Source organism: Rhizoctonia solani, chromosome 8 (assembly GCF_016906535.1).
Source record: "Rhizoctonia solani chromosome 8, complete sequence".
Classification (NCBI taxonomy): domain Eukaryota; kingdom Fungi; phylum Basidiomycota; class Agaricomycetes; order Cantharellales; family Ceratobasidiaceae; genus Rhizoctonia; species Rhizoctonia solani.
The window spans coordinates 727,651-743,498 of record NC_057377.1 but is presented as its reverse complement, the minus strand read 5'-3'; the positions used below and the strand labels follow the sequence as shown (position 1 = coordinate 743,498).

The 15,848-nt window shown below is 49.3% G+C and overlaps 5 protein-coding genes across 5 annotated transcripts; 2 read left to right on the top strand and 3 right to left on the bottom strand.

Moving 5' to 3' along the window:
- Window positions 1–374: 374 nt before the first annotated feature.
- On the top strand, window positions 375–1,739 carry RhiXN_09682 (uncharacterized protein; the record flags this gene model as incomplete). The annotated part of the gene is made up of 8 exons (XM_043329498.1): window positions 375–432; window positions 487–637; window positions 682–758; window positions 818–907; window positions 968–1,104; window positions 1,163–1,251; window positions 1,298–1,412; window positions 1,488–1,739. The coding sequence occupies 8 exons, from the start codon at window positions 375–377 to the stop codon at window positions 1,737–1,739; spliced, it is 969 nt and encodes a 322-aa protein (XP_043182332.1).
- Window positions 1,740–2,119: 380 nt separating this feature from the next.
- On the bottom strand, window positions 2,120–8,711 carry RhiXN_09681 (indoleamine 2,3-dioxygenase; the record flags this gene model as incomplete). Its single annotated transcript, XM_043329497.1, has 17 exons — window positions 2,120–2,451; window positions 2,551–2,743; window positions 2,807–3,598; window positions 3,918–4,310; window positions 4,366–4,551; window positions 4,608–4,869; window positions 4,934–5,027; window positions 5,078–5,098; window positions 5,153–5,644; window positions 5,697–5,930; window positions 5,987–6,095; window positions 6,153–6,643; window positions 6,693–6,782; window positions 6,832–6,921; window positions 6,976–7,136; window positions 7,191–7,283; window positions 7,345–8,711. 17 exons carry the CDS (start codon window positions 8,709–8,711, stop codon window positions 2,120–2,122), a joined length of 5,400 nt encoding a protein of 1,799 aa, XP_043182331.1.
- An 854-nt stretch (window positions 8,712–9,565) lies between these two features.
- RhiXN_09680 (thioredoxin-like protein) lies at window positions 9,566–10,120 on the bottom strand (the record flags this gene model as incomplete). Its single annotated transcript, XM_043329496.1, has 4 exons — window positions 9,566–9,640; window positions 9,708–9,783; window positions 9,850–9,941; window positions 10,001–10,120. The coding sequence occupies 4 exons, from the start codon at window positions 10,118–10,120 to the stop codon at window positions 9,566–9,568; spliced, it is 363 nt and encodes a 120-aa protein (XP_043182330.1).
- Window positions 10,121–10,271: 151 nt separating this feature from the next.
- RhiXN_09679 (calnexin) lies at window positions 10,272–12,143 on the top strand (the record flags this gene model as incomplete). Its single annotated transcript, XM_043329495.1, has 5 exons — window positions 10,272–10,349; window positions 10,411–10,818; window positions 10,872–10,990; window positions 11,043–11,571; window positions 11,625–12,143. 5 exons carry the CDS (start codon window positions 10,272–10,274, stop codon window positions 12,141–12,143), a joined length of 1,653 nt encoding a protein of 550 aa, XP_043182329.1.
- Window positions 12,144–12,380: 237 nt separating this feature from the next.
- On the bottom strand, window positions 12,381–13,401 carry RhiXN_09678 (cleavage stimulation factor subunit 2; the record flags this gene model as incomplete). Its single annotated transcript, XM_043329494.1, has 5 exons — window positions 12,381–12,404; window positions 12,460–12,543; window positions 12,615–13,100; window positions 13,183–13,302; window positions 13,360–13,401. The coding sequence occupies 5 exons, from the start codon at window positions 13,399–13,401 to the stop codon at window positions 12,381–12,383; spliced, it is 756 nt and encodes a 251-aa protein (XP_043182328.1).
- Window positions 13,402–15,848: the final 2,447 nt, after the last annotated feature.

The window sequence follows — 15,848 nt, the reverse complement described above, 5'->3', positions numbered from 1 at the left end:
CGTCATCATCGCACATCTCGTTGAGGGCGTGCTGTCTGAAGGCGGCCGCCCCACCTGACTCCACGCCCCAATTTGAAGTGACGTCGTATCCGACCTCTTTCCGGATTTGCTTCCGACACTTCTGCGTCATTGGATCCTCCACCAGTTTCCGCTTATGGTTTATTTGCTTTTGACTTTTGAACTTGCGTAGTGCATATAAGGCCGTACTTGCTCGCAACTCGACCTGGAGGGCCATCAAACTCAGCCGGGTACCAGTTGTTGCCTTGCAGCACGTGAATCAAGCTCAATTCCTGGGAATCCACCACAGTCCCGGATTTCAGAGTTATATTTCGGGACCTGTACTCTTCCTCGATCACACGCCTTTACTGTCGATAATGCCCAATAGAAACAAGACTCGCTACGAATTTGGTTTGACTCCTGTCACAAAGAATAGTACGCATCCAATGTCATATTGTTATCTTGATTTGAGTCGAGCTCGTTGTTCAGACATACCACCGTTAAACGTCTTGCTAGACGCTGCTAACGCACTTCTTGCTTCAACTGTGCGCTGGCCGCCCGGAAAAACATACTACGATGGTATGGTTCAGACTTTTTCCCACAAAGAGCCGTCTGGACCCAATTGGCATGGTCGCTTAAGGTACATAAACATGTTCTTTCCCCTAATAAGCTCATGCTTACGAGACGCGCTCTATTTGTATTGCCCTCAAGTTATCACCCGGCAGAACAGGGAACGTTCCACGAGTTTTGGGAAGTCATTGGTGCGTTCTAATCTGTGAAAGAGCGCTGACTAGTATAATTTATTCCACACTCAATGCAGGCACTCGACACTGCCAAGCCCAAGAGGAATACGTTCCCGAACTAGTTTCTGCCACCCATCTCGAACCATACCTTGACGGAGACTACAATGGTACAACACTATCCATACACGATTCAATGCTCCCTAAGCCTCATGTACACTTTTTTTCAGGTTGGACATACCACTACACATACTCTCCGCCCGTTTCTCCACGCACGTTTACAGTTCTTCTTGCCACATCACTCGACGACAATCCACCTCGTCAAGCATGGGTAATCAATATACCCTTTGATGTTGGTGATAACGAGGTTAGTTCCATCCGCCCTCCTTATGTCCCCCCCCCTCATTTTCTCCTTCCCAACACAGGGCCTAAAAGCGCTCGAAGAAAGAGGCGTCCGTGGCCGGTTCACGTCGGTCGACCGCCTCCTCGAAGTTGATGGAAAAGTGGAATGGATGTAAGCATTATCTCGAATAGGACCATCGAGTCTTGCGGTTGTTTAGACCACGCCAGGATAACCCATTCTTGTCTCGGGCTAGGGGCGCAACGATGTATCAAATCGGGGGTTCAATCCCAAATTTTATACCGGAAAGGGGAATGCCTAGGCAAATTGCCGAGGTACGTTGTACTAATCTTGTGCAGTAAATTATGCATAGCTAACATGTATTTTTCATCTCTACACCAAACATATAGCGTGTTGCTCAAGTAGTGGAATACATGGCTGCTCGGCGACAAGGTCAATCTGGCCGTAGACCCAAACTGGTATCTCGCTCCAGTTCACTCTCCATTGTCAAGCGTGCTAGACGTCGTTCTGTGCAGGCTCTGACAAGCATGGATGCTGGCGCGTCAGGATCATCTCCAACTCCAACAACTCCCGCGAGTACAGTTACCGGAGATGGATCGCCTGCGGGGGCAAGACCGGCCTCAACCTCAACTACACAGTAGCGGCGACCTTGTTACTTGTTACTGGGAATCCATGCATAGTTAGCTTACAACGGTTTATTGGGTCTCGGTTTGGGCTAAGGAGTAGGGAAGTATAGATGGTAGGGTGTACTACACATCTAGTATCATCAGACCATTTACGCCGCCAATTTATGCACGCACGGACGGTCACACCCTCTGGTACTATAGAAAATTACCCTTTCTTTTTTCATTCTGTGATCTTGTCTCATTCATCTGCACAACGCAAATGATGCGTCTCATCAACTCCATCCTCTTATATAAACATTCTGCACTTGTATTTAACTACGATACCCAGGCTCATGGCCGATATCAAACACGAATATATCGCTCAAGATGTCCATTGCATTCATTGAACGCAAATATCATTCGCGTTCTAGCGTGGTCCGCTTCGTATCATCCCTCATCCCCTTGAGCAATCTCGCCAAGTTACTCCCACCCGTACCGCGCATTTGTGAATCATCCTCTGCTCCACCTGCAGTAGTTTGTTGGGCACGTCGAGCTGGCCCGATCACATACAGGGTAACGATTTTGATATGTTCGTTCCTGAACCCTTCGAGTTCTCGCACCGTGGCATTGTAGCCTCCGATCACGGCGCGTTCTCCCGGCGACGATTCGGGCTTGGAAAGAAGCGATTGGATATAACCCCTAATCGAAGGCAGCGTAGGTATTGTCTCAAGAAATTGGACATGGGATGCTATGGTGGATTACGCGGAATATAGTTGAGGCCCAAAATGCCGATAATCAGGTGATAAATTCTCTCGTAAACTCGGGCGGAACAGGATATATTGCTTACCCGGCATAGCTTTCCTCATCTTCTTCGCGAAAGGACCTTGGTCTTGGTTGTTCGGGTGGACGACCATGAGTAATGTATCGAATGCTTGGAAGAGAGATGACTGTCCGGCTGTCGCGCCGCTAAGTTTGAGCCATTCTCCCTTGGTTCCGTCGGGAGAAGAGGGATAGAACACGCCATTGGGTTGACTGGGATGCTAGAACAAGGATATTAGTAACCCCAAGTATTAAGACCGGCTTGGATGTATGCTTCAACTTACAGAACCGAACCCTCCAAGGAATGGCCTCAACTTGTTGTAAAAGAAGTCAACACCACATCCGTTCCGCATCTTGGAGAGTTCGACGGTGCATTGAGAGATGGACGTCTCCATTTTGTGGAAAGCATCAGCCATAGCTTGATGGACTTCGTCCAGCGACATGAGGTTCCCTGGTTTTTGGTGACTGTGAGGACCATGATCATGAGAGTTATGATTGTGAGATGCCGACATGGTCAACCGAATAGCGCGTGCTACAAGTTGGGAGACGATCAATCCTTGGAGAAGACCATCTCCGCCAGCACGTTCAACCCGGAGCGTCGTTAAATTGAAGTGTGTTTCATCTGGAGCATCCGTAAAAGAGACGATAGTATCCAACTGGCCATCTTCTTCGCTTGACCTTTCTTCACGATACTGGTGATTCCAGATTCCTCCTACGATATAGGTCAAACCAGGTTCCACGCCGAGAGCGTCTGCGACATCCTGGAGGGGACAAGCAATCACATATGGAAGCTTATCGACTATGCCCGATTCCGGATCTTTGCCCCAGATATAGGCCGCTGCGACGGTCGATAGGACTGTATACGCCAATCGCCATTCTTCGATTGGAGCACTATCGGGAACAGCGAGAAGAGGCAGCTTTTCAACAGCAGACCTAAACGCTTCGTTTGACTCGGTCAATAGAGTGGCGATCTTTAGAGAGACATCGAGCCATGGATCAAGGCTTGGAGATGAAAACTTGACGGCGGGAGCCTTTGGCTTGGGCGGAGCAAACCCCGTCAAATGTGAGATAGAGTACTCTGGTAAAACTGAGTTTACCAAGACTGAGAACGAGTCTTGGGTTTTATTAGCCGTACTCATGGTTCAAGTTGAGTTTAGCATTGCATTGGCGAGTCATGGTTGACTCGAATTAATAACCGACGACGAGTCGGGCGTAGTCGGAAACAAGCACAAACGAGTACAGGTGTGATGATGAATAACAAATACAATTGCGAACCCCTAATCAGCCATAGCCACCCGGTGAATAGTATCGACGATGTCATGATCTTTCCTCACATATACAAGCTGCCAGTGCCTGATCAATAACCTCAGCCACCGGCCGGCGGCAAGTACTTACAAGATATGGATTGGCTGTCGAGCCAGTGCCATCTGCCAGAACCTCATCCTTGGGGACGGCGATCACCTCGCTGTCATTATACTTGAACCACTCGTCTGGTTTTCCGGGGAGATGTCGGGCGTAGAAAAAGTAGTGTCCAAAAGAGGGTGATGTTCCCCTGTGTATAAAGACCGATGCAAGGTGATATTCAGCTTCTCGTTCGTCCTTCCAAAATGCTTCGAGCTGCTCTTTGAGCTGCTGGCATCGTGTACGTTTGTCAGCTATCTCTTCCTCAATAGATATGACCTCTTCTTTTAGATGCGCAAGGAGTTCATCATCAACGTCGACATGCTCGTCCTTAATCGAGTATAAGAATTTCTTGGCACCGTCGATCGACGCAGTAAGCTTGTTACTCTGGAGTGCGACTTTAGATTTTCAATCGGTATTTAGGATCGTAAACTGAACTCACGTCTACTTGTCCCAAAGCTCGTAGTCGTTCCCTACAGGCAGCCAATTCCAACTCGATATTTTTACTTTGGGCTTTCTTCACGGGATCCATGTTGGCCAAAAATCTGTCCAACAGCAGTGTTTCCTCAAATTTGATGTATGCATTCGATTTGAACGCTTGCATAGTCTCGCGGTTGAATTGTACTCGCTATAGATGCGCATAGTTCAGTATAAGCTCATTAGCAGATAAATAAACAGACCCACTTGCAGCTGGATCTGAAGAATTGGAGGAAGATCCAAAAGCGAAACCTCCATTCTAGATCTCCTGCCTCCGTGTTCGACCTCGTCCTCAAAATACCCGCTCAACCCGTCGTACAAATCAAAACCTTCGTCAGATACGTTTACAAGTAAATGCGAGAATAAATCTTCCTTCTCATGCACGGTCGCCATACGTTTCGACGTCGTTGGGCTACTGGTAGGGTCGATGATAGGGCTCAAGCGTTGGAGCAATTTGCCATAGAAAAGTCTTTGACGCAGAATTTATATTAGTTCTATATCTACTTACATGCCTATAGGACCAGGTCACTGACTTCTTAATTGTCCCACTTCCTGCTTCTTCCGAGCTTGCTGGGTTTTCGAACCGAAGTGCTGTTTCGATTTGGAACATGCAGTTGTCAAAGACCTCTGCACTATAATAAGTCATTAGTTCACCCTATATGCGAAAGCCAACCTACCAGAGACGTCGTGCTGTTTCCCTGCGCTCGGAACTTCAACCATGCCCATATGTCTGCCGACTTGAACCTACTCACCAAACATCATCGCGCCAGAATCAGGCACCATTGTGGATTTCTTCCGAGAAGGCATGACTTCAACCTCTTCAGCAGTGCTGGGTGGATCATCGCCCATTTCTACGACCATAGAATCCCCATCATCGCCATCTTGAGCCTTGTCGTCTTCTGTGGACGTGGCCAACTGCATATCTTCGTCTCCATCCTTGATTGTCGACGGGGGGCTTGCCGGTCTTGATTGCATTATCGTGTCTTGAGCCTGATTGGCCTCGGGCTGCTCAATAGGTTGAGTCTCCATTGCTTCATCGGGTTTCTCTGCAAGAGCTGGTTCAGGTGCACCGTCGATTTTGGCAGTTATCTCCGAGGGCTCGGCTGTAGCAGATTGTTCAGCAGCATCCTCCTCCTCGTCTTTAGAAGTAACAAGCGCCAATTTGGCGAGTTCGATTTCCGGGGTGATGGCTGCATCGTCCGCACACATCATCTGCATGAAAAGCCCACTCAAAAGCTTGACAACTGGTAATAAGTTCAAATCAACATAATATTTTCGCAGCGCAGTGCTACTCACATTTCTTGGACCTCTCGACTTCACGGCGAGTAACCAACCGTCCCCCAATCCGGTGCTTCATGAGGTCTTCCTCCGAAATTGGCGTTTCGAGATCAAAACTCCCGCTCTCGATCACTTCGCGGAGTTCTTTGATGGTGTAAAAGTACTGGAGCAGAGAGTTCAGGTAGCATGTATTGCCGAGCTGGTGCAGTCCACGAGGGAAATCTTGAGGTACCACCACCGCAGCCTTTCCAGCTTTGTCACGCATAAATATCTAAGAGTATACATTGGCCAATCAGGACATGACTTACGATCTATCCCCGTATCTACTAGTTCCTTGAGTCGCGTACTATTTCGATCCTCGGCCACGCGCGTGAGTGCGGCTTTCATACGGTCCTTGGAGTAAGGAGAGTCGTCGATCTAATAATCGATCATCTAGCATATAGTACCGAGCACATGTGTCACCTCGCTACTCACTCGAACTTGATAAACTACCACCAGCGTATCATCGTCCACATCTCGACTGACTTCCAAAACCCTATACGCCTCATCGGTGTCCATATAATTTGGCGCCATAATCTCATCGTAACGCTTCATGAGCACCTCGCTCGCTCTGGATTCTGCCAGAATTCTCAAACTGCGCTCGATCTCTGAGCGCTTGGCCGGATCCGCGCTGGCCAGTTTCCTAGCCGCCTGGAACGCTGAAAATATATAATCGTCGTCAGTGTCTTCAGGTATGTATTCTGAACCGATGATATTTTCCGTTCCGAACCCGAGTTTCCCGGCCGCGGCTTGGAGTTCGGTGATAGACCATCGGCCTTTTGAGGCTTCTACTGCTACAAGAGACTGAACTGCCGAGACGTTTGGGAATTGGGATTGTCGAGAGAGTGTTTCGATTGCATCGTAGTATGTGGGGGTTTCGGCAGGATCACAACGAAGCTGAGCATGATACGCAAAATCAACAATCGCTAGAGCAATGTCAGCAGTGCAAGTGATTCTATGGGAGGTCTTGCGCACCTGGGGTAGCGGTAGAACCGGTTATTCCGAGATCATCCCAAACTCTGGTTGGTATGGTGCTTAGAACTCTGAGGTCCTCAACTCGAGGTACTGCAATTCCATTAGCTATAAGCATAACGGTTCCATGACAGGTATATACTTTTATCAGGGTTGGATCCAAGACGCTCTGCCAAGCCCTCACGACTGTTCTTCACCCGTATGCAATTTTTTCGGGCTGAGACCAGCTTGGCTAGAGGTATAATTAGTTGTTTGCTAAGAACAGACCAAAACGATGTATGCGTACGGTTTCGCGCAGTAAGATCAGCAATCACTGCCCCAATTTCTACCCAAACTCGCAATAGTTTTAGCCGGGAAGCACGGCCTTCGGGTGTGGTCGCATCGAGTAAGGGCGGGGCAAGGCGGTTATCCTCGATAGTAAAGCCAATGGCTTCGAAAATTCGTTGACTGGAACACAAACGCTCGAACAAGTGGACTTCATGTCGAGCATCAAACACTCACGTATGCTCAGTCCACCCTACCTTGGCACTGAAAACCTTTCCAGACACCGGCAGAGCTTTGTTATTGCCGATCCACAACGGTTCCTCTACAATCCTATCAAGTAACCAAAATTATGAGCTGATCTGCTGAACATGTCGCGACCCGGAATGCTGACCGTAATAACATCTCTAGAGCCCCCAGCGCGCTCTGTTCCTTGGTCTGTCCCGGCTTAGGATTCGCAGATCTATCCTGAACAAAGCCTTCTATGGAGCTCAGCGGAGTAATACAGGGTATAACACTCCCGCCCGGTGTGCACAGTATTTGAGTTTTGCACTGGCAACAGAGATAGAGATCCAAATGCTCTGCACGAGTCGCCTGTTCCCAGCCCGAGCGAAATCCATTTTGGGTATCCTGCGCCTGTGATCCAGTTGCCATTTCGACGTCGCCGTTGGCTTTAGTCCCCGTGCTCGGTCGTTTCAAAGCGGGGAACAGCCCAGAACCGGCAACGCAGTTGGGATACTTGTGGAAATGGTGCATCTTGTGCTCTGTACTCGAGCTCAGGGGCCATTCGGAGGATGCGTCGGGGTCTAGGCAGTCCTTGTTGGTGCGAAGGGATGGGTCAGGAAGCTTACTCAAAAGAGCTTTCTTGTCGGGATCGGAACACCAATGCGCGGCCAAATGGGATGCGGTGGCAGAGGTGGTAGAAACGAACAGGACGACCCAGCCGTGATGCTTGCGACAATATAGCGCAGCAGGATGAGGGGTTGCATCGCGGAGCTCTTCGTCCGTCGGAAGCACGTGTGGAACCGCGGGTTCTGGGGCTTGAGTTGGCTCTGCTGATGTGGAGGGAAGAGACGGCGCGGGCCCGGGTGTAGGCGAAGCTAGCGGCATAGACCCGACAGCAGGCGAGTTCAACGCACCCAAGGTAGAAGAGACGGATGATTTCGGGGACAACGCAGAGGACGCCTGAGGCTCGGGGGTCGGATTCCCGGAAATCGTGACTTCGTACAAGACGTGATCAGAGTTGTGCATCATTTCGATTGCCCGGGGAGCAACCATCCCGGGACCAGGCTTTCGCTGGTTCAGCTGCGGATCCCACCATCGAGCTATTTCGGCCGTATCCATCCCCCAGTCGGCTGCCGTTGCGTCCTGTGCTGCCCACTGGCTGGCACCAAAGGTTCCTGGTTCAGTTTCCCAATCTTTAGCGTTTCGAATCCAGTCATCGTTGGCTTTGTTCCAGTCATTAGTTTGACCCTGTCCCCAGCCCATAGCGCCACTGTCTGCGTCTTGCCATACTCCACCCGTTGTAGGATCAAACGAGACTTTGGGAGTTGTGTTCGACACTAATTCTGGTGGACGATAATCTGGGTTTGCTTTAGGATCGGCGAGCGGGGTAGTGTCGATCTGTGGCTCTCCAGTCGTGGTGGGATCTAGCGGCTTAGCAGTAACAGCTGTTGACTTGGCCTCTACTAGTTTCTTCTCCTCAGACTTTGGGACATCAGTCGGGGTCGCAGGCTTGGAAGAGGGATCTACTTGAGTCATATTCCGTGTGCTGATGTGTATGAGCGTGTTATGAATCCTTGACCCTGGATATGTTATGCCATTGTGAGTTCCCTTTGGGACGTTGCATAATTAAATCAGGGTGCGAGAATACCCACAAGTCTATTCAACAAATGCGCAAGCGCGCTGTATATTTATTTCGTATGTCACAATAACAGTGATTTAATTTTCGTAATAATTGCTGGTCGGAGGGTCGGAAATCTATTGAGAGGATGGTGGACGCGTCAACGAAATCTAGGCCTAAGGGTGAGATCATGATACGTAATCATAGCGCTTACATAGCCACGGCTCATCGTGCTAGATAGCCACATTCTTTTCTCCCATTATAAGCTACTCAGAATGAATGACGAATTAAGACCTATGCACAGCTTCGAGTTAAATTCAGCGAGACCCCTTGAAAATTTTTACTCCTGCTGCGTAACCCTAATAATAGGTCGTAGTCCGGCATCAGCTGTGTCGAAAAACAAGCTGACCTCTGCGATATTACAATGGCCAAGGTCCAGAATACTGACAAATAAACCATTACTCTTGAAGCCAGGCGCCTATTTATCTCGGATACGACTTCAAGCTCAGTTGTGAACGGGTGGGATCCGGGAGGCATGGCGGATTGACATATGGTGCAGCGTGCTCAGCGAGATAATACCTAGCTGAATCTCCGTGTCAAACACAGTTCGCAAGATACAATCTCTGACAAAGCAACTGGCTCATTGCTTTCCCGTGCTCATTCAAACGTTTTCTCTCATTAATAAAGTTCACAAACGGTATTAATTCAGGTTTCAAATACAGCACGTGTACGTGAGGAAATCACCCCGAGACTCCGAGGGGGGCCAGCCACATCAGCCCTGAAGGAACTCTTTGAGTTTGGCCGAGTCCAGAATTTCACGGTCGACCAGACGTGCGTCTTCTTTGCCCTGGAGATTTGATCAATTGATCAGTCAAACCGTCGGGATTAGAATTATGGACAGTGACGACACTGACATCCTTGAGCCGAATAATAGTAGGGACTGAGCTAATATTAAACTCTTTCCGGTACACATTGGAAGGCGATTTCCAGCTGGGGGGAGGGGGACGGGGTGTGAGAATGAAACTCGGTTGCGCGTGAATGACGCATGTCGCTTACTCTGCGCGGTTTCCTACCCAGCGTATGATGCCTGTCGGTCCGTCAACAGGTTCGAAAGCTTGCTTCACAACGTTTTCGACATTGCGGCAATCCTAATTTACTACATTCAGTATTGCTTGTTCACAAACGCGCATACAGCCTACAGACTAACAGGACACCACATTTGACCATCGACAATATCAGAATAGAAGATTAGAAATGGCCGCGTGGGAGGCGCATTTCCTCCAAGCGATGCAAGGAGATTTGGTCGCGGAGAGTGGATAAGTGGCATATAGTGTCGCGAATGGTTGGGCCACGTATGTCCACGTGACATGTCCACGTGTCCACCTGACGTGGCATGGAGTAGAAAAGCGCCGAGCCACTTTCAGAGTACGTGTAACTCGACCACTACTTGACTTGTGCTTGTACTTATCCCTCGTACTATGCGTGCTGTTGCCGGAGCCTCTCTTGTTGCGCTTGCTGCCGCCGCTAGTGTGGCGGCTGAAAAGCCTACATTCACAGTAAGTACTGATCTATGCGACCGCGTTTACCCCGCATTTAACCAGTGCGCGTATATTGCAGCCCACCGATGTCAAGGGCGCGTTTGTCGAGCAATTCACTGACGACTGGGCGGGCCGATGGACTCCTAGCAAGGCCACCAAGAAGACACCGGTTGGAAGCGAGACGTTCTCGTACGTCGGCCAGTGGGAAGTCGAGGAGTCCTCGGTGCGACCTGCCATCGTCGGCGATAAGGGCCTCGTCGCCAAGTCCAAGGCCTCTCACCACGCCATCTCGGCTCCCTTTGCTGCCCCCATCGATCCCAAGGGCAAGCCATTTGTCGTTCAGTACGAGGCCAAGTTCCAGAAGGGCGGCAACTGTGGTGGTGGATACCTCAAGCTGCTCGAGGAAGGCTTCAACAGCGAGGAGTTCTCCGACAAGACTCCCTGGGTTGTGATGTTCGGTCAGGACTTGACTTGCCCTGGATCTAAGGTTAGTCGGACGCGTGTTTAAAGTTGATGACGTAGGCGCTTATAGTGTTTTAGGTGCACTTCATCTTCAGGCACCAGAACCCGATCACCAAAGAGTGGGAAGAGAAGCATCTCAAGTCGGCCCCTACTCCTCATGTCGGAGAGAACACCAACCTTTACACCCTCATTGTCAAGTAGGTATCTTGTCTTTGGAGGTCTGAGTTGCTGCTAACGATGTGCATATAGCCCTGACAATACCTTTGAAATCCTCATCAACAACGAATCTAACACCAAGGGCAACCTTCTTGAGAGCTTCGAGCCTCCCGTCAACCCACCCAAGGAGATTGATGATCCCGAGGACAAGAAGCCCTCTGACTGGGTTGATGAGGAAAAGATTGCCGACCCCGCCGCCTCCAAGCCTGAAGACTGGGATGAGGACGCGCCTCGCGAGATCCCTGACGAGGAGGCCACTCAACCCGAGGGCTGGCTCACCGACGAGCCTCTTACCATCCCGGATCCCGACGCTGAGAAGCCCGAGGAGTGGGATGACGAGGAGGACGGTGACTGGATTGCTCCTACCATCCCGAACCCCAAGTGTACCGAAGGTCCCGGTTGCGGCCCCTGGGTCCGCCCGATGAAGGCCAACCCTGCCTACAAGGGCAAGTGGAGTGCTCCTTTGATCGACAACCCCGCCTACAAGGGCGTGTGGTCGCCTCGCAAGATTGAGAACCCCAACTACTTTGAGGATCTCCACCCCGCCAACCTCAACAAGATTGTGAGTTGAATGCACCCTTTTCAGCTAGAGTTGAAGCTAACCCCGTTGATTAGGGTGGTGTCGGTATTGAGATCTGGACCATGACCGAGGACATCCTCTTTGATAACATCTATGTCGGCAACTCGCCCCAAGATGCTGCGAAACTCGCCAAGGAGACGTTTGTCGTTAAGCAAAAGATCGAGAAGGAGCTTGCTGACGCTGAGAAGCCCAAGTCGGAGCCATCCACCGAAGAGGCACCCGCATTTGCCGAGCAGCCAGTGGCTTTCCTCAGGCACAAGGCCCTGCAGTTTGTCGAGGCTGCCAAGGAGGACCCCGTCGGGGCCTTCAAGTCCCAACCAGAGACCGGCGCCGTCCTCTTGGCCGTTTTGCTCACCTTTTTGGGAAGCCTCGGTGCTCTCTTTGGTGTTATCGGTGGAAGTGGCGTGCAGAAGCCTGCGACTGCACCCACTAAGGCGAAGAAGCAACAGGTTGCCGCCGATGCTGCCGCGAGCGCAAAGACTCCTGTTGCGCCTGCTGGAGAGGAGAAGCAGAAGCAGCAGGGCGATTTGAAGAAGCGAGCGGCGGCCAAGTGAGAGAGAGAGATCTTGGAGGGCTTTCGGTGCATGAGATTGTCGCTTTTTGTTCTTGTCGGTCATACCTTATTTAGTGGAGTTGTAGTTAGTCACCGGTGGTCGGTGTTAAAAAATTGTGGATAGCCGTTTTCAGGCTCGTGTTTTCTTTGACATTGGGCTGATTCTTGTGAAAAAACGAATAAATTATGTTCATAGTCCACGTCGTGATCGAGCATACATGCGAATATAAACAGAGATTTATTCTAGCCCCAGTTGTCGTCTCTGTAATACATCAAGTCAAACAATCGCCCCAGTGTAGCTTAAGCAACCAGCTCACCAGTTCTATCAAAGCGACACGATCCGAGGGAGGAAGCGCGGCAATTTGGTCTGGAGTCAAGAGAGCGAGTCTTTGAACCATTGCCTGGTGATTTTTTTTTTAAAAAAAATTATAAATCCGAATCGTCTCTGTATAGTTAAAAACAAGCCACGAACCTGTTGTTCAGGCGCCAGACCTGGAACACTGCCCATCCCCGGAGGAGGTGCCGAGGCAGGTGCACGCGATTGAACAGGGAGCTGCTGCTGCTGCTGCTGCTGTTGACGCGCCTGGTATGCCTGTGGCGGCATACTCGGGGGCTGAGAATGACTTTGAGGTGGTTGGGGCGGATAGCTAGGCGGGTAGGACGGTGTCGGTACAGGAGGATAAGATGGAACCGGAGCAGGAGGATAAGTCGGTGTAGAAGTAGACGGATAAGGTGTCGAGTACGACGGTGTCGATGAAGGAGGAGGCTGTTGGTACGGTCCAGGCTGGGGCGTGCCATACGCTGGCGCTGAGCCTGGCGCCGGATACGACGGATACGAAGGTGTACCGTTGCTGGGAGGCGGGTACGCCTGCTGCTGCTGTTGTTGTTGTTGCTGCTGAGGTAAAGTCGCCTGGTTTTGAGGCGGTTGTGCGCCCGTAGCAGCCGCTTGTAGTGTCCTCTAAATGCCGGTACCAGGGTCGGGTTAGATCGACATGAGTATAGAAACTAGTCAATGTACACGTTTTGAACGTATTTCGTACCGTCAGGACTTCGGGTTCAACCACATCCAAAGCTACCATTTCCTTCATGAGCGCGTAGGCAAGGTTCGGGTGGGAGGTGAGTGCGGCGCGGGCCTGCGTTGGGTCGGTTTTGACCATATTCTAATTATAAATAATTATTTAGGAGTTGTCTCTCCGGTAAACTTGGTACAAGCTCACTTTTACGCTCGTAAGAAGCTCAAACATTTTCTCTTCCTCCATGACTTTGGGTGATTTAAAGTTCCAGGAATGGTGGTTGACTGGGAAGGTCTAATTGGTGGTTGCAGTTGTCACTTCAGTTGATCACAAATTTGAAATTGAGTAGAGGACTTCGAATTTAACTTTTCAAAACTGCCACCAGCGAAGAATCGATATGAAGTTCTCTTGTCCCAAATTACAGATTGAGGGAGAACTGACAGAATAATATTTCTCTCGTGCCTTAGGTAGACTTGTCAACAAACCAGCACCTTCTTCGGGTTTAAGATCAAGCAGTTGCTCGTCGGTCAAGAGGTTTCGTGACCAAATGACTGGGAGTGTATAGGTATGGCATCTGGACTCGAGTCCAATATTTCTACTAGATATATCAGTACTGCTTGGCCCAAAATTATTATTTATTGCGGCATTGGAGCGTAAGCCGAGGGATCCTAAAGCCACTATAGTACATCATAATCAAGGAATTCGAAGTATCGAGCGTTGTCACAAGCCCAAACAGATGACACATTCTTCGGTATGTGCAGCAGCTGTCTGTAAGTGCACCGTCTCTATTAGACTTTTTGCTCACCGAACCTCAACTTTCTATAATTTAATCGATACATTCATCCTTTCTTGTCGCACCAGAAGCGGGGTGGTAGTTAGCCAGAATCGTCCCGGGATTTTGTAAGACCTCTGTTCACCGATAAACGAATTGTGTGGGTCTTCTGATAGGTTTCCGTAACCTTGATATTCACTGGGTCCAAAACCATTAAAATTGCTTGCATAACTTCCCAGCTGCTGAAGCCCAGGCGGATATCAACTGCACCAGTAGCGGCTGAAACGATACATTATTTTCCTTTATGATATTTTGGAGCTGTTGCAAATGGGCGCATACAAGTGCATGTGCGTGGGGTTGGGCGAATCTCGTATTTTTTTGACGAGCTGAAGAGGACTTGCAATTATTCAGACGCCTTTAACTTTAGCGGACAGGTTTCCGTTACGGTTGATTACCATACTTCAATGTATGCGTTGGCTTCTTTCTGGACTTTTATGTCAGTCACCAACTTCCACTATAGTCACTCGTACTTGTGAAATGGCCGTTCAATGAAGAGTTCTGAGTGACATAATAACACACTTCATGGCTGAGAATTAATTTGATACACATTCATGTTCGGGTGAGAATTAGGTTATACGTATAACCCTAGTCTTGATATGTGTGTGGCAATACGCAGTGCTAATTGATGCACCAGAAGCTATTTATTGAGCCTTTCAATTTCGCTTACCTCCTCTACTAAATCGTCTGGTGCGAGTCAAGGAGTTATTTTAGGTAGCCATTTGCTGCAACTTGAGGCTTACCAAATTCATTGTCGCTGAGCTCTCGGCGAGATCCAGGATTGGAGACTACTCTACTTAGTACTTATCTATCGACGAACCGATCGCACTTACCCGACTGTTTCATGCTTGACCATTCGCTTTCCAATAGTTTGTGCTGCCATGCATGTTGAAGTCGTGACTTGAGCTTCGGTAACACGGACATGGAAACGTTATCATAACACCTATCGCATATGTCTATGAGTACAACATAGCGTCAATATTAGAAGTAGAGATGGACTGACTATTAGTCGGAACTTACCACGGTCACTCGGTCCTTTGACCTTCAAGAAAAACACATCGCCACGGTACATGAGCCTTCCTTTGGGAATATCACGTAACCCTAAAAGTTCCAATACTGTTCTGTTTATAGGCATACAAGGTATGAGAGCATAATACATGCAATATACTTCTCCATCTATATTAAGCTCCTTAACATGTGCCAGGTGGTTGAAAGGATCCAGGTTTAGTGAGCGGGGATAATTATATGATCGGTGATGAGCGTGTGGAGAAACAGTGACCGTGGCTACTCGAGGCGAGCCTCCAGCGCTGGATAAAACAAGGGCCTCGTGTGTAGTGATAGACAATGACATGAATGCTAGTAATCTGGGTCTGTATGAGGGAGTAATAGTGGCGGTTAGAATGCACAATTCACTGAATAGCTCTACCTTTTAAGTCCTTGGTAGGAGTGTTGCTTTCATGGTCAACACTGGCTTCCATCTCCATGAATGATTAGGAAGGGGAGTAAAAGAGCCTCGAGCGGAACTGAGTGAGAAAGGATGGACACGAATCTACTTTACATCACGAATATAACTTCCTAACCGATCGGAGGTTCGACCAGAGCCTACACCTCATCCCGTTTGAATGTGTCATAAGATGAAGAGTGACGAAAAAAGTAATGTAATTCAGGTGAATGGATTTATTCAAATCACATGTCAGTCAGAATTTTCAATGTGTTCGAGTGCGAGACTGAGATGATTGGAAGTGGATCTTAGATCTTGAATGTTTCATATCGAGAACCGAAGACACGGACTAATACGTAAATTATCCTCTGCCCGCTCGTCCGCGTCGGCCACGAGACCCAGACCGGTGAGGTTGGGGAACCC